The 18,283-nt window shown below is 40.9% G+C and overlaps 1 protein-coding gene across 1 annotated transcript in view; it reads right to left on the minus strand.

Moving 5' to 3' along the window:
- Nucleotides 1-4,643: 4,643 nt before the first annotated feature.
- Nucleotides 4,644-18,283, minus strand: part of Jam2 (junctional adhesion molecule 2) — a 50,917-nt gene continuing 37,277 nt past the window's right edge. The window contains exons 5-10 of the mRNA XM_038346235.1: nt 13,807-14,003; nt 11,689-11,788; nt 10,587-10,694; nt 8,295-8,310; nt 6,806-6,848; nt 4,644-5,426 (exon numbers count right to left, since the gene is read on the minus strand). Coding sequence (XP_038202163.1) covers nt 5,394-5,426; nt 6,806-6,848; nt 8,295-8,310; nt 10,587-10,694; nt 11,689-11,788; nt 13,807-14,003 — 497 coding nt within the window. The 3' untranslated portion in view covers nt 4,644-5,393. The remainder of the gene's footprint in view (nt 5,427-6,805; nt 6,849-8,294; nt 8,311-10,586; nt 10,695-11,688; nt 11,789-13,806; nt 14,004-18,283) is intronic.

Genomic DNA, 18,283 nt, shown 5'->3' on the forward strand with positions numbered 1-18,283 from the left:
AGATAGCATTGTCTTCAAGTCATTGCAATCATTTCCTGTAGGAAGTGCAACACTGAGTCTGAGCAGCAGAGCAGCCCTGTTAACACTGTTATATTAGTATGTCTTTATGAGAGAACCTTTATTTTCTCTGCATCTTCAGTTACTTCAGGGAATTCAATGGTAGTGGAATACTTTTTGGAAGGAAAAGTCAGTTTACAAGTTAATAAAATGGATATAATAAAGCCAGGTAGTGGTGGTGCATGCCTTTAATCCCAGCACTTGGGAGACAGAAAGAGGTGGATCTCTGTGACTTCAAGGCTAGCCTGGTCTACAAGAGCTAGGATCCACACAGCCAGGGCTGTTACACAGAGAAACCCTGTCTCCAAAAGCAAAAACAACCAAAAAATGGGGATAAATACAATAATTGAGAAATGAAGACAGAAAGATTGGGAGTTCAAGGCCAGCCTGGCTTACATACTGAGACCCTGTCTCAAAACAAATTGAGAGCAGTAGTTACTTTAGAAATCCAACTATGGATCATAGAAACATGCTCAATTTTTGTGTATCTTTTTGATAGAGAGGGTCATCTGTCTATGTGTTACTTTCATTGGTTAATAAAGAAACTGCCTTGGCCCTTTAATAGGACAGGAAATTAGGTAGGCGGAGTAGTCAGAACAGAATGTTGGGAGGAAGAAGGCAGTGAGGCAGTTGCCATGCCTCTCTGAGTCAGACGCAGGTTAAGATCTCTCTTGGTAAGCCACCACCTCGTGGTGCTACACAGATTACTAAATATGGGTTAGTTAAGATGTGAGAGTTAGCCAATAAGAGGCTGAAACTAATGGGCCAGGCAGTGTTTAAATGAATACAATTTGTGTGTTATTTCGGGTGTAAAGCTAGCCAGGTGGCAGGATGCAGCCCACCATTCCTTCTACATCTTTTAGAATGTTAATTAGAGGTAGCATATTAGAAGCAGAAAATGATCATAAAATGGATATTAGAAAGTATCTTAATCTTAAACTAAATAGGTCCTTTGTTGACAAACTGTTCATTATTTTGAGAGCATTTTCTTCATAGAAAGTAAAAAGACATTATAGTAGGTCCTTGTATTTGAATTTGGTAAAGTAAAAATACAACACATTAAAAATTGGCACATATTGGTACCAGCAAATCAAACATGATAGTTCACTTAGATTTCTTTACCAGTTATTAGTACTAAAATATTCCCAGTCATATTGAATAAGAAACAAGAGATGAAAAAGATTTAAGAATTGTGTATATAGAATTGTGGAGGGATGTCCCAGTGGTTAAGAGAGTTGTCTGCTGTTCCAGAGGATGTGAGTTTTTATTTCCAGCACTCACATGGCAGCTTACAACCATCTCTAACTCCAGTTCTGGGTGCTCTGATTCCTTCTGATATCCGATGCCACTTGTGCACAGACATATATGTAGGCAACTACTCACCTACATAAAAAGAGAATTGTGTGGAAATGAGCACCTAATTCATGTAGTAACAATTCATAGAAGACAAACGAGTTGTATCAGAATATATTGTTTTATTAATACTCTAAGTAGATGCTTACATTTAGTCATTGTTTGTGCTTCACAGGTATTCAGCAGTTTGAGGAATTGTTTTCATGTTAGATACCATTATACCTTGGGGTTTATGAAGACCTGGGTGTCAGACATGTCCATACCTACCTGTGCTATAACAGAGAAACAAATGAATATCACAAAAGAATCAAACACCTTGGGAATTGAGAGAAGAAACTTGCTAGAGTAGTTGAATTTGACTTGTTTGTTAGGAGTAGATAGTATTTCCATAGCTTGTGGAGGGCTAGCATTCCAAAAGAAGTATTGTAAATGAATGTATTCACAAGGGCAGAATAAATTGTAAAGACAAACAGTCCAGTTGATTGGTGAATAATGGTGCAGCCACTGAAGACAGGGATGTGGCCCAGCAGGTGGGTTATAATATGAGCGAATGTGTAAGGACAGGAGGAGCCTTCTTCATCCCCAGCTGTGGAATGTAGACTTGACCGACTAAAGGAAGAGAGAAGTGAGTTGTTATTGTTGACAGTAGGTAAGAAGGCTGTCGGGGTGAGGAGGGAATGCCTTAGAGCAGGAGCTGTTAGGTGACTGGCAGAGGTTCTTGAGAGTGGGCCCCAGAAAGAAAAGGTGAGGTTATTGAAAGCCTAAGATTCCAGTTTTAATGGCACCATGGGGTGGTTAAAGATGGAGAAAGTTAGGGATGGGTTGGTTGTGTAGCTAGAATTTACATGTAGCATTGTTTCTAACTAACTTTAGCATTTAAAAACAAAAGGTTACAACAGTTTTATTCAGCCATGAAGTCAAATGAAATTGCCAGAAAATGGATGGAACTCATATGGATTGGACTCAAACATAAATGTCATAGTTCTTAAGTGGGTTCTAGCTTCTTGCTGCTGAGTACGCTCATCTAGGTTGGAGGTAGGAGGAAGACAATAGGATGGAATGGAAGAATACCCAGGGCCATGAGGGCCCTACAGCAGGAAAGGGGGAGAGAAGATGGGGGTTGATAATCAGCCAAAATGAAATATGCTTGGAAATGTTACTTTCTAAGAGGAATTTAAAAATACCAGGTCAGAGATGTGGAAGCCAGAGTGGATAAACATGCCCACGATGACAGAATGCATAAGGTTGCCCACCATGACAGAATGGATAGAAGACAGGTAGGTTTGAGGGCCACGGAGGGTTGTACAAGCCAGAGGTTACTGAGGATGAAGACAAAGTATAGGGAACTGGAGAATTTGAAATGAAGAAAAAGTGAGCTGTGAATCAGGTGGACGTGTGAGTTCACAAAGAACCCAGCTCCTCAAGCAACAGCACTGAAACCCAAAATCACCAACTGTGTAAAACGACAGGCTCCTCTTGATTCCTCTTAGAAGAGGAATGAGACTTTGCACTTCCTTATCCCCGACCTCTTACATACATAAAACATCCAGTAAGTAGTTTTCCCTTTTTATTTTCTGACTTGAGTTGGCAGGTGTCTAAGCTGAGCTCTGAGAACCTCATCTTAACTGCAGGCTAACTCACAGCTGCAGGTGGTAAGAGGGAGTGGTTTCCTGGGCTTTACTGAACAATAGGTGAGTGACTTCCCCTGCTCTGTTGAATGGGGCTAAAACGTTTAGCTGCCTGTAGCTATTTTTGTAATGTGGACTTTAATCAAAAAGTGAGCCTTAGAATAAAGGAAGTTCTTTGTAAAGTTGTATTGAAAAATAAATACTCAGACTTAGTTAAGCTAACTCCCACCCTAACTAAAAATAAATTGGCTCTAGTTACAACAACAACAATACTAAAACAAAAGTTGTTACTATAGTTTCTAGAGCCCCATCACAGGTTCACTGTAGAAAAACAAAATCAAAACGCTCTATAAACTACAATTCAATTTTGATACACTGAGTCTCAGCAAAGAGCAAATGGACATGGCAGTGACCGCTGATAGCTAACGAGAAGGTTAGTGCTCCAGTTACAGCCTTCGTGTAGAAGAAAGTATTCTTTAGGCAGTGTTCTGCTTAGCTCTACAGCATTTTAGTTAATGCTGTGTAATAGATATTTGGCACAGACTTTGTTAGGTTTTTTCATTGCATAAAAAGAATCTTCAGGCTTCAGTGTCTTAAAAGGATGCTTTGCATATCTAAGTGAAGTTAAGGCACTACATAATTGTCCTCTCACACTGGATTTGTGTCATTTAAGTTGAAGCAGTTGATCTTGTGATGGTGGTATATGACCTGAAGAGGCATCCTTGAGAGTTCTATGTCTACTTGGCACTGCAGAGGACAGGATTCCTTCTACCAAAGCAAGTTTCATAGCCAGGGGATAGGCAACATTTACCCTGATTTCTTATCCACCACACGTTTTTGGTGTTTGTCATTTGCTACCAGGAATGAGGAGGTTGTACCTGTGGGCAAATCCCCCCTATGGCACTGATTTTATCAATTATGTTTTCTTGGAACAGAACCACACGTACTTGTTCTCTACATCGTGTGACAGATCTGAGTGACCACAGCAGGCACCATGGGGGTTAAAATATCTACTGTCTTGTTCTTTGTAGAGTTTGCTGGCTCAACTAAGTGTGAATCTGACCTTGAGAGCAGAGCCACATTATAGAAGTTAGACCTTTAGGAAGGAGTCTACTGAGAAGGACTGAAGGCCACAAAGTTAAAGGGGAGCATCACAGCAGTGGACAACTCCCCAGTGACCTCACCACTATTAAAAGTACTCGGTGACCACCTACTCCATTGGTCAGTGAATCCTGAGAACCAGCTTTGCCTTTCAGGTAGAAAGAACAAATTCTTTGGAAGCCAACTTGACCACGTTCAAAACTGACACAAGGAGTGAAGGACCTTTCCATGCTATTACCCAGAACTAGATGTCTCTAGTTAAAGTTTGCTTTCAACATGGACTGGTTTTACTCTTGAACCCTGGGAATTTTCTATTCAGCCATCAGCTGCTGGCTGGCCTTTGTGATTAAACATCTCAGAAAACATGAGACCCATGTCTCTTTTCAGCCACGGTTTCTCATGTGCCCTTGCTGTATCAAGCAAGGTGGGCGTCAAAATGAGCTCATTTGTTTACATTTTACAGGTGCGGCAAACACTTCCCTCCCCCCGTGTCCCTTTTTTATTTTAAGCAGATTGGCAACCCCTTATCTTCAGCAGTGGGGGACCTGCCCAGCTCAGAATTGCTTTTAGAGATAGGTATAAGATCACCTCAGGCAGAGCAAGGTGTCTGCAAAGTTGTGTAGGTTCTAATAGTACACTCTGATACTGAGCCTCTCCAAAGGAGGTTCAGGAAATGGAAATTGTAGCAAGCAGCTCCATTCGTGTTGACTTTGGTTCTGAGAAGTGAAAGTAAACACGAAGTGCAAATCCTTGGGCGTAGGACGGAGCCCTGGGCTTCCCTTGCGGATAGCTTAGAGCAAAGGACCACATGAATAAGGGGTATTTTGTGGTAAGAAGGTTCTGGTGGGAATCTTGAGATCAGAGTTTCCATTCATTAGAGTATTTCCTGAACACACAAGCCACTGTTGCACAGAGAGCACATGCATTGTATACTTGCCTCTTAGGTTAGCTTCACAGTCAATGATATATTAAATTTTCTAAAACTTTGAATGTTCATTTGCATTTCACAAAACTCTGAATATTACCAGGTATTTCACTTCTCTTTAGTTCAGACACAGGATGCCAGACTGTATTTTAAGTGGTGACAAGAACTCTTTGCTTAAAATAACAATTTCAGGTAAACTAGAGGTCATAAAAATTATGATGTAATTTCCTCGTTCATCTCTTTGCAAATGTAAGACAAAGCAGATTTTTATAATATTTTAATGACTTGTGTGACAACTGGTTTTGGCGCATCTTGAAAGTGGAATTCTTTTAAATTATAAAGGATTTTGTGTGCTTGAAATCCTAGAAAAGAAAGAAAAAAATCCTAAATATAATGTACTGTTTCATATATAAATGCATTAATATAAATCTTAAGAATATCAAACTATAAGATTTTTAGAGTTACAGTCAGTATATATGTAACTAAATCTAATTTTATGGACAAGTAAAAGCTAGAAGCCAAAAAGCTTGAACTTTGCCGAGAATAAAGAACTTGGGCAGGAGGTAGCGCACGAGGACTGCGGCTTGTTAGGCATGTGCTGGGGCACTGTCGCTGCTAGTCCAATAGTGCACAAGGCAACACGGCAACGTGGCCCAACACTGTGAGGTTGGAAACCCTGCTGCAGGCAAAACTCAACTGGAGACTTGTGGAGCTGATGAGGGTAACTGAGAAGAAGACAAGAGAGAGAGAGAGAGAGAGAGAGAGAGAGAGAGAGAGAGAGAGAGAGAGAGAGAGAGAGAGAGAAATTTGGAGACAAAGTCCTTTTTATTGTTTGACAGGATGAAATTACTTTATTCCAATCTTAAAGACTTTCACTGTAAATTATAGATGATAATAGGACATGGTATTTGTTCCCTAAAGATTAGTGAAATAAACTACAAAATGTAACTTTTGTTGTAGATCCTAAAGTAAGTAGATTTTAAAGAATTTTACAGGAAAAAACTTTACAGAGCAATAAATGGGTGTTGTATACATCTTCTACAAGAACCTAAATGTTTACGTTACTGATGCCTGAATTCTGCTCGAAGAAGTTTAGAATCCCTTCCCTAGAGTTCTAAGGGGTTCTGGGAATCCTCTTTTCTCAGGAAAGGATTTAAGCTTCTGAGAATGTTGGGTTTCCCTCTCTTGTTAAATTACCAAGTAGTCTAACAGGTTCAAATGATGTTCTCTAAGTGAATTCAGCTAGATGATAATTTCCTTTTACTGCAGTAGCAGATGCTGTTTTATATCCCTAACATTTTCAAATGCTTGGAATAACCAAGTTCTAGAACCGGAGCATGGTAATAGCCATCTACTGGGTAGGCTTCAAAGACACAGGGTACCTGGACTCCACCTCCACCAGTGTTAGCCTATGAGAACTTGTACTCAGTTTCCTCATCTATCAAAACTGGCTGAGAATGCCAGACTCAGTCACATTAAGAAGGTAGACTTAGAGCTGGATACCCCCAACAGAAAATGATGAAAATCACTTCCTGTAATTGTTCTGTAAATGTCAAACATCTTTATCATGCTGACCCAGATGGAAAGGATGTGAACATTTACTTAGATCCTTTAGTGTAGGAGTGGTGGACACAAATCTAAAGTATTAAGGATGTCATCACAATATCCATACATTTGCTTCATTTCCCTACCATAGTCCCTAAATATGCCTATTCTATAAACATGCTTTATTAGTACTTACGTTTTCACTCATTGCCATGGCTTTAGAAGCAGGACTGCCCTTCCTGTTTGTAGAACATAAAGACAGTATTTACTATATTATTACTTCCACTCCTGGATGGAACCCATCCTTATTCAGCAGAACTGTCTTAGCCAGACAGGAAGAAAAACCAGCAGCCCAGCCTGGTTCCTGATATTTATAGACAGTTCCCAGAGAAGCCAGGCAACAAAGTACAGGTTTGTGTGAAATCCTGAACAACAAAATGTAGCCAAAGGCTAACATGTTAAATTGTTTTTGTGGAATACACAAACAAGGGACTTACTTTCAACCTGATATAATAACACCCCTGCCCCTGAGACCTTTCTCCCAAGGCCACACCCCTCGTAGTCTTCCAGGTTCAGTAAGTAGAGGGTGTGTCCTTGTAACCTTGAAACCACCTCCCATTTTCCCGTTTTCTCCTAACTGCCTGAATCGAGATCAGGTAGTTGCTGAGAATATATCCACTATGCTATAAACCCTGCAGTACTCCAACACTATCAGGTTGCTACCATAAGCTATGTTGTCTTGTCTTGGTTAATACTTGTTTTCGAATTGATCTACCTGCTTTCACCTTTTTTCCCTTAAAGTTTATTCTTAACAGAGAAACCAAAATGAACATCAAAGAATTAAATTTTTTAAAGCTGCTTACAGCCCTTCGTGGACTTTCTATGTTCCTTAGAACCAAAGCCAAATGCCTCAAAATCCTCAAACCTGCTTAGCAACCTCCAATACTCTCATGTGCTTGCTGCCTCTCTTCTCATACTGCTGGTAGCACAATGCCCATCTTCATATCTTCTGATGCGGGCATCCTGACCTTGAGCAATTTTGGATTTTTTTCCTCCCCCTTCTGCAAGAACACCAATTGTGGATTTCTGCTAGACTTGCTTTCGTCCTCGGTCTTCACCAAACATCACCTATGTCCCCGCTAGGCCCTCGGTTTGAATGACAGTCTCCAGTCCCACACTCTGTAGTCTCTACTCTCTTACTTGTTTTATTTTCCTCCAAAGCTCATGTCACACTCTGAAATGCTGGAGAGTGTACAGGGTTACTTATTTTCTGCTACTGGAATGTGAGCTCCATAATGATATTATTTTGATACGTGATTTCCAGTAGTGATTTTGTGGGTGTTTTGGCCTTTAAAAAACTGATAATGGCAGTGCCTAGAACAGTGTGGGGCATAAATCTGATTAAATTTCAACTAAGTGTAATAATTACTAAGTGAAAGCTTATTTTAAAATGTTTAGTGAAACATAGAAATGTGTTTTTAATGTTGTACTATGGAAATGTCTACAAAATTAGAGACCATGTTCTTCTCTTGCTGTTTATAAGCAGGTGCAGAGGTAGTATGTATTTCTTGATGAAGGCAATTAACTTCTAACAGGATTACTCTATACAAATAAACTACTTTGACATTAAACAGATGATTAAAGAATAAAAGATATGAAGAAAACTGTTACAAAAGGATACTTACTGGAAGGAAGATTCTTCTGCAAAAGAACAAGTGTAGATCATTAGCGCAAGAATTAATATGCAGATCTATCTATAGTGACTCTGGCTTGACTCCCTTTAAGTCTCAGCTGTAACATCTGTACCTTCTAAATGAAAATTTCATATAAAATGATATGTACAACAGATGTTTGGGCTTTGAGGGCTCAGGGGTAAAATCAAGAATACTTTGGAATTATATAATCAAGAAGAAAATAAAGTTTTTTCAAAAATGTTATTAAAATTTAAAGAAATAATAATTATCTCATTCGCTTATTAATTAAAATAATAGGATTCTTTTGGGATAGGGCTAACATTTCTTTGAAATGTGGTCTCAAGGTAGTGTTACTTTTATTAAATCATTTAAAATTTGCATCTGTGAAAACTAGCTTACAGGCCCTAGAAAATGAGTCAGGGAGCTGGGCCTGGTGGTGCAAACCTGTAATCCCAGATACTTGGGAAACTAAGGCAGCGATCATAAATTCAAGGTCAGCAGGGCAGTTTAGTGTGTCAAAGAAGCTCAGCAGCAGATCAGTTGTCTAGTGTTTACAAAGTCTTGAGTTCATTTTCTGCTTCCAGAAGACAAAAAGTAAAAAGAAATGAAAAACAGATATAAACTGGGCTTGGCCAGAGGTTATAGTTTGCTGATGTGGATCCCAAACACAAGTTTAAAAATACAGTTGCAGGCACGTGCCTTTAATCCCAGCCCTCAGGAGGCAGAGGCAGGCGGATCTCTGTGAGTTTGAGGCCAGTCTGGTCTACAAGAGCTAGTTCCAGGACAGGCTCCAAAGCTACAGAGAAACCCTGTCTCGAAAAACCAGAAAATACAGTTGCCTTGACAGGTTTTTTGCCATAGCAAAATGGAAGTAATAATCTTAGTTAATGAACTCTTAAGTCCCATGTCAGTTCTCAGTATTTTAAGAAAAGTATCTTTACTGATTCCTCATTTAAAAGTCATCAGGTTTTTTTTTTTAAGTAGGTAAAAATGTCAGGAATTGTGAATGATAGTTTTGTTCATACATTCACTGCTGTCCAGCAGGGGGCACAGCTATATTCTGTTCATAAAATAGGCTAGGCTAGGCTCGACTCTGATTCACATAACAGTTCTCGCTCTTTTTTTTCTTGACACAGGGCTTTACTTTGTAGACCAAGTTGGCCTTGAACTTACAATCTTACTGCCTCAACCTTAGGAGTGTTGTGATTACATGTATGAACTCTGTGCCCAGAAGTAGCTAAGCATAAGGAATTACCTTGAATTAGTTTTCATGGAAATATATCTGATGCATCATGTTTATTTATGTTATCAGGAACTCCTTTTGATTTTGTTTTATTTTGATATGAATAATTTTTAACCTAAGTTCTAAAACTAATAACCATTATTAAGCAATGGGTCTAAAATTCATGCATGTTAGAATTTATTGTTTTATTTAAAAATTCAACTTCACACCCTTTTGTCAATGCAGCCAGTAAAAGCCCTGGCACTTTCATAAATTTAAGCACAAGGAGAAAGTGAATACATTAAAAGAATTAAATATGTTTAAATCTCATAAATGTGTAGAAAACTAATTGCATAGTCAAATGTATTTTGAAGTTACAAGAGTTTAACCAAGAGGCACTAAAAACCTTGTCTGGAAGCATCTCTAATTCAGTAGGGTCTATGTGTGCTCATTGGTTTTGTTTGTAGCTTATTTGAAACAGGATCTCACTGTATAGCCCAGGCTGGTCTCAAACTGACTCTTCTCATGACACCACCCTGCCCTCCTGATCTGGGATCCCAGACATATATCACCATACCCAACTAGGTTTCTAGTTTTGGTTGGCAATTTTCTTTATAGTTGTACTAAATTAGACATTCAACATTCCACAGTTCTATACAGAAACATTTCACTGGTGGTCGTAAAATTAAAAACCAGTGTCTAGCCTGAAAAAGGTAATTCCAACTTAAAACATAAGGATCTCACACTATGTTAATACACCATAAACATTCGTCTACATTGAATGTCTGTGTTGTTATAGTCCAAGGATAATCCTCACACAGTCCATGGAATTGCCTAGAACTTTTCAAAACAGATGCATTCTCCACCTCACCCCACCCCCGCTCTGGATGCCAAGGTGCATCACCACCCTTATACATGTTATTGTGGACATTATCTGTAGCACAATGGCAGTAAAACTACTCTCTAGAGTGGGTAGAACTTCATAGGAGAAACGGTGTACCTTAAAAAGAAATCGCTCTACTCACAGGAAATCACATATCTGAGAGAGGAATTCAACTTACTTGAAAAGTAGCCTTTTCTCTGAGCATAGCACACACTAAGGCCACATACAGAAATCACAAAGGCCACAACTACTACAGCTGCTATGATGCCACTTATGTTGAGAACATCTGGAATGTGAAATAATGCATGTATGAATTCATGGACACATACCATCATTAAACCCAACAGAGTTATAAAAGCTCCCCTTGGTAGCAATGTTAAGGACACATTTAACTAAGTTAATTTAACTAAGTTAATTTCAAGACATGGCTCAAAGCTGATTGAAAATATTCAGAGAACCAAGTTTTGCCAAAATCTTAAGCGTTAGGACTGGCAAGACGGCACAGTGTGTAAAGGCACTTGCTGTCTGTCCAGAACACAATCCCTGGAACCCTTCTCTGACATCCACTCATGTCCTGGGTTTGATCCCTATGGGTGGGGGCGGGGTTGGCAGTTATGCTCTCTGAAACTCCTATTTCCTAGGAAAGATTTGTAAGCTGTCATTCTCTTGGATTCTAAAAGTCACTTTTTGAAATATATTGTAGCTACAGTTTGAACAATCTAGATCCATAACTATTTCATGTGTCTCTTGGAAAACCTACTTTGAAATTAGTATTAGTGTTTCAGGGCATTGACACAACCATCACCAGTACCTTAATAACAATAACCCATATGGCTAACATAGATACAGCACATAAAAACTGCTGTATTGTTTTCATGGAACCCTATGAAGAAAGACATTGTGACATTGAGCACACCCCCTGCCCAGTGTTGTGACTGCAGGGACTGAAATGCGTAGCAAGCTGGCAGCAGACGTTTCTGTGGGCTCCCTGGAACATACTGTAGCACACTTGGCCGTGATTTTTTTTAACACAGATTTTCTAGAAGCACATTTTAAAACATTTATTTGAAAAATTAAAAACATGGTTATGTATCAGCCAAACTGTCTTGTCTCGATTAGAAGAGAGACTGAAAACAATACTGCTTTTTTTATATTAAGCTCATTTTACATCTTTTCTAATTGTCCTTCAAATCACTCAGCCCCTTCCATCCCGAGTCCCTTAGTCATCACTATTCCACACTCCGCTCCCACGCCATTGCTTCTCAAGATCCCGTGCTTACCTACTTGCATTCGTTTCCCGGGGCACCTGCGGTGTCCGACGGAATTACGGGCTTCGCAGTAATACTCTCCGCTGTCCATCTTGGATATCATGTTAAATTGCTATTTGTACAAAAAAATATTTTTTAACCTTTAAACTGTAAATCCTAAAAAATCTCATAAATTTTGTCATCAGCTGGGTCTGTCCTTTGTAATGACTCAGAACTTGATATTTTTCTTGTGAACTGAGTATGTATCTACTAGAATCTGCCAGGACTTCGAGAAGTAAATAGCTAGGCCTATTTAATTTGACAGAAAAAGACAACACTCTGAGGAAATCTGTTTGTCTCTCTTCCTCCATTCCCCGCTACCTTCAACAGTATGCCACTATGTTGCCCAGGCTGGCTTCAAACTCTTCATCCTCCCTCAGGCAGCTGGCATTGCAGCTACATGCCTCCTCCATACCTCTAGTTTCGGGGAGTGCCATTCTTATAGGACTTTCTCAGTCCCAGAGGCTTCCCTGCAGGAGCAATCATCAGGACGTTCTCCAAAGAGTCAAAGTTATGGCCAGGAAGTGGCTCTGGACCCAGGAAACCTCAACAGATGTTTATAGGATTGTAAATTATAGCAATTCCAGAGTATTTGGAAATTCTGGAAAGATGAAAGTTCAACCCTTACTACTTCTCCCTGCCAAGTCACAAGAGGTAAGAATTTGGTAGAAAAGACTTTCTAGTTTGTAGTAGTAATTTGATCACCTTGGAGAGTTCTGGAAGGGTGGGATGGGGGGGGGGGGAGATCGAAGAGCCCACTCCAGTGTGTGCTGCCTATGGGCATGAGATGGCCTTCCAGATACCCCGAGGGCTGAGGTTCCCTGAGGAGAGTGGATCCTAGCATTTCAGACTTGCCTTGGGGCTTTTATCACCCACTCAGAAAAAAATAAATCCAAGAGTAAATATAGCAGAGTGTGACAGCAGGTGTTGTGCCCAATGTCACGGTGTAAAATCGCTCGGACCTGCTGACTGCTCCTGAGGGCTGGAAAAGGCTAGAGTGTGGCCTCAATCTGTGTGCAGCAGCCTCTTCTCTCTCCCTCCCTCCCTCCCTCCCTCCCTCCCTCCCTCCCTCCCTCCCTCCCCCTCCCTCCCTCCGTCCCTCCTTCCGTCCCTCCCTCTCTCTCTCTCTCTCTCTCTCTCTCTCTCTCTCTCTCTCTCTCTCTCTCTCTCTCTCTCTCTCTCTCTCTCTCTCTCATTTAGCTACAAACTAGTGTGCTTTCCTGGGCATCAGAAGATCTGGTTTCTATGTGGCACTGCACTAGTAGAGAGAATAAAAGGAAAGACTATACCTTTGTCTCAGAATTCCTAAGACGAATTTTAATGTTACCTCTAAGAGAGTTTTAATAGTTGTAGTAGTGATTTTGAGTTGCTGGAAACAAAACATTTAAAACCCAATGTGATATTATCTGGATTGGAAACAAATGGCTTCAAATTAAATGACCTGATTTTTTTTTCAGCCCACCTCTACTCTGAAAAGTCACAGATGAAAAAGTAAACATGCTTTATAAAAAATGTCACTAAGCTTGAACAGAGTATTTATGGAGCCTTCTCAGTTCCCTCTAGGAAAGGAGCAAACAATCAAAACAATCCAAATTAAGGTACTAGATAAGTGAGTCACAGAGACTGTAGTGAAAGAAAGATCCGGAACCTTGGGAAAGCTTAATGACCCCAACATCCTAACGTGGTTTTCCTGTGGTCACTGTTTCCATGGTAGCACTGAGGTCCATGTATCCCCAGCTGAGTTTTTTGTGCATTTCCTCAGTGGCATAAGTTGAGGCTGAGGTCAGTGACTTTCCAGGCCCAAGAGGTAGCTAGAGAGTAGTATTGCCTGATCCATCATGAACAAGGTTTGGCCTGCCCCAAGTTCCTGGTCACACCTTAGCTCCCTGGTTGCCTGTACCGTTTTCCCACCTCCCCTGATGTCCGTCCCATCACTTATTAGTACATGCGCTATCCTCTCTCCTGCTCCCACCTCCTCTCCCCACTTAGTAAGTAATGATATTGAACTGTCATCCTATATAATTTTAGGTTCTAATAACCATTTATTTCATCACAATGACGGTTAGTGTTTAATACCTGAAATGGCCTTACCAGAATCCCAGATTTTGTATTCATTGTGTATGAGCTGTTGTGTTTGCCAAGCTTTTGGTTCCCTAGTAAACTGGTGCCGTCTTTAAACCATGTGTATTCGGGAGCGGGGTTTCCTTCTTTATCTTGACAGCGCAGCTCTACAACACTCCCACTCATGACAGAAGTGGGCACTTCACAGGAAGGAACTGCAGGGGCCACTAGACAAGGGAAGCCAGAGGACAGGTTGTTCATTAGCTGAACATGAGTTCTAATAGTCTGTATTGAGGGGACACCAAGCTACCGATGAGCCACTAGTCACTAGATGTATTTCCTTTCTTCCGGGGCATACAATATACCATACTTTTTACCCTTCTTGCTGCCAGGGGAGTTACATGCATTAGTTTTGGCCAAAGGAATATAAGTAAAAGTGATACAGCCATTTCTACATCTAACCTATTAAAACTTCATGTATGCTTCATTTGCTCACCTTATCCTCACCTATTACCAAGTAGTTGCCATTACACTTGAGCTTAGAAAGTCATGTATAGAAGATGCCAGACCAGTATTTTTCTGAGTCTCATAATTTCATAAAGTAGGGTGTTGGGGTTTGGATATGAACTATCCTACCCTTGGGCTGGTTCATGGGTTTGAACACTGGGCCCACAGCTGCTGATGGTAATGGGAAGGTTGCGAATGACTTGTAAGCGAGTGTGCTGCTGAGGTCTGGCCTGCTGCGCACCGCAGGCCCCACCTCCCGTCTGTGCTCTAAGCACTAGAACCCAGTTCGTGAGCTTCGGGCAAGGGGCTGGAGGTTGAGGAAACACACGCAGAGACAGACCAACACACGGACCTCCAATCGCTGGTACAAAAGCCCTTCTTTAATAGTACCATGGAGGCTTAAATACCCTGCAGTCAATGGCCAACAGGTGAAAATCCCATCCTCTGATCCTCTAGGCTAGGCACAGCTTCTAGTAACTTAAATTAGAAAGCTCAAGACAGGGAAGAGCAGCTGAAGGCCAGGCCTCAATTGGTCCCAACACTGACCTTGAGGTTCACACCCTAGTTCTGCTTCTGGCCCCTCTGCTCTCTGATCTGCCAAGATGTGAACAAGCAGCCTCATGCTCCCAAGGCCACAGGTGAGCTGGCCCCATCTCCATGACTTCTCTACCATGCTGGACTTACATACACTCAAAACATGAACATTCTTTAAGTTGCTCCTTGTCATGTAGGTGGTCACAGAACTGTGAAAAGTTGGTAATAGCAAAAATGGGCACCAAGAAGTGGAAATATTGCTGGGACTCTCTGACCACACAATTCATAAGCCTTAGGAACTAATTTGCAGAACTGTAATAGAGTTTGGAGCTGTAGACTGGAGAGGCCCTATACTGCTATACACAGAAGTTGATGGTTTATTCTGGTGGGTGTGGGGAAGATAAGAACGCCAGTATACGGGCAAACAATAAAGACTGTGCTTGCTTACAAGGCTTTCAAGGGGATGAAGGACTTGCCTTGTATCAGAAATTGGATTAGAGGCCAATTACTATGACATTCAGACAAAGAATCTGGCTTCGTTCCGCTGGTGTCCTGAGAACTGGGGTAAGGCTAAATCTAAAGGCAGTGGGCTGGGCTGTTTGGCTGAGGAAATCTCAAGGCAGCACAGTGTGCAGGCTGTGCATGGCACCTCGTCACTGCTTTCTGTCATGTTTACAAGGAGGAAGTGAAAAATGTACAAGTGAAGTTTGTAACCAGCAGAGGTGCACAGAAGTGTTTATTGTGGGCTGCGGGCAAGGTGAGTCCAGACAAAGCAGCTGTAACTGTTAAACACACTGGCACCGTGGAGGAAGAAAGGGGGCCATGAGCGGAAAACCCCTCATCAAGAAGAGCTCCACGGTGTGAATATTCAAATTCCTGTAGAGAAAGCCTTCCTGAAAACACAGCCTCGTACGCGTCTTTCTGTAAAGCAGACATCAAAGGAAGACTTCTGCCCGAGTTCAGTAGCAAAGGCGCACAGAGGCTGTTAGAGCTGAGGTCCAAGAGGGTCAGGACCCATCTTAGCCAGCCACAGTACTTGGCATTAGCTCGGTGCTGCTGGTCTGTCTGTCTATTTTCAGGCATTCTGGTTCAAGGGAAAGACAGTTATACCAAGAGCCCAGAAATATGTTCCAACAGCTGTGTAACAGTTTCAGATTCTTTGCATGGAGCTCTGGTGTGGCCTGGACGTGAAACTGTGAGGGTAAAGCCCAAGTTAAGTGAGAGCCCAGGGTATTAGAATTGTCAGACGCACGGGACCTTCACTGAGAAATCATTCAGACACCAAATGGAGCTCTCTCAAATGAGAAGCCACCTGTGTCTTAGGTAACTGAACAGCGGGGCTACCCAAGGTCATTGAGCCCACGTGACACCACGAAGGACCCAGATAGTGTACATGAAGCTGTCGAGTTTGGTACTTTTCATTCTGTCTTGGGCTAACTTTGGCCCAGCCTTTCCTTTCCGTGACCCCATTATTCCCTTTAGGAATGGGAATGTTTGTTGTGAAACGCTGTATATTTTGTTTTATAGGGGTTGATGGCTAAGCGATTGCTTTGAATGATTTAAGACTTCAGCCTTTAGAAGAGTGTTTGGGCCATGAGCCTAGTGGTTTCTGTAGTTAGATTGGATGTACTTCCCCTTAGAAAATATCCACAATATGTATGGCAGAATGATAAGATCTGATACATGATCCTGTGTTTGAACACTTAGTCTCCAGCTGGTGGTACTTTTGGAGAGTTTGTGGACACTTTAAGAGTGGTCTTTTATTATATTTTATTATAAAATATTTTTAAACTTGAAAAGAGAAGTGCAGTCTGATTGGAAAAAGTGGATTTTAGGGATTTAACGTAAAAGAATTTAGTAGGTAAATATTAATAATCTGGAAAACTCGGGACTGACAATGGTGGACCGAATTCCAAGACAGTCCCAAAATATCCCCATCTTTAGTATGTACACATTGTCTCTCAGATATTCAAAATATAAAAGCACTATGAAGATATCCAGCAAATAGAATTAAGATTTGAAATCACCAGGGGGTGGTGCTGGTGCACACCTTTAACTCCAGCACTTGAGAGGCAGAGGCAGGAAAGTTTGAGGCCAACCTCATCTACAAAGTAAGATCCACGACAACCAGAGATACACAAAGAAACCCTGTTTTTTTTTTAAAGACAAGATTCCAAATCTATTGTCTGTAATATTAAACAGGAGGATTTGGCCACACAACATGGACCTTTTAAAGATTTACTTATTTATATTTAATGCATACGAATGTATGTATGTATATGCACCAAGTACATGCAATGCCCACAGAGGCCAGAAGAGGGTAGCAGATCATCAGGACCTGGTAGAGTAACAGGTTTGTTATTTTCCCGTGTGGATGCTGGGAAATGAACCTGGGCCAGTTAGGATCATCTAGAGGAGCAACAAGTTCTCTTAACCACTCGTGGCCCATCTCTCCAGTCCATGAGGCTTTTAGGTTGCAGGGTGAATTCTTCTGAAGGAAATGCGGCAATTCAAAGTATAAGAAGGACCAAGCATGCCTTTGTTATACTGAAGATGAAATATGCATATGGTCATGGGACCATATGCAGCCTCGAAGAAATGAGTGTGACTCTAGATGATAGGTAGCTTGATATGAGATCTCAGTCCTACAATCCTAAGGAAATAAAACTCTGCCAACACCTAGAATGAGCTTGGAAACAGATTTTCTCCGGAGCTCAGAGAAAGGAATTCAGTCCATGTAAAACTTCCATTTCAGCCTCGTGGAACACTAAGAAGAACCCAGCCTTGCTACTGGACTTTCCATCCATAGAACAAGAAGTTCATAAAGGACTGTTCTCTTAAGATAGCTTGTGATTATTTACTGTGCAGCAATAGAAAATGATTATACCAACTAAATCGGCTGCAAGGTTTCTGAATTACATTTTCTCCTTCCAGGCATGTAAATATACTTTATACTTGGCCTTAGTCAAGAAGCTGAGAGACAATACTACATCAGAAATATTCTTAATGACATTTTTTAAAGAGAAAAGGTTATTTTTCTTGTTTTTTTTTATGTTAACATCATAGAAAAGATGGTCCTACCTACTGCCATATATGAACTGTTGTGTCTACCACGCATTCTTATGCTGATTAATCATATTAGCCTTGGAGTTAACCTTATCTGGATCTGGATGACATCTGGATAACATGGTTGGGACTTGTTCTAATTGTGTGACACTGGGCAAATAGTTTGACTTCTGTTTCCTCATTTGTCAAATTTAGTTTTGTAGTGAAGATTAAGTAAAATAGTATGTGAAAGCACTTAACTCTTTTGAACCAAGTACTTTCTGATTTTTCTGCTAGTCTGCAATTGCTGTTTCTTTTGTTGGTTTTCCATTAACTCATGGGATACCATGTAGAATACTGGAAAACAAACCACAACAGCAAAAACCCAGAATCTTGGGCAAATGTTCATGATCCAGAGCGG

The sequence above is a fragment of the Arvicola amphibius genome, chromosome 10 (assembly GCF_903992535.2).
Source record: "Arvicola amphibius chromosome 10, mArvAmp1.2, whole genome shotgun sequence".
Taxonomy (NCBI): domain Eukaryota; kingdom Metazoa; phylum Chordata; class Mammalia; order Rodentia; family Cricetidae; genus Arvicola; species Arvicola amphibius.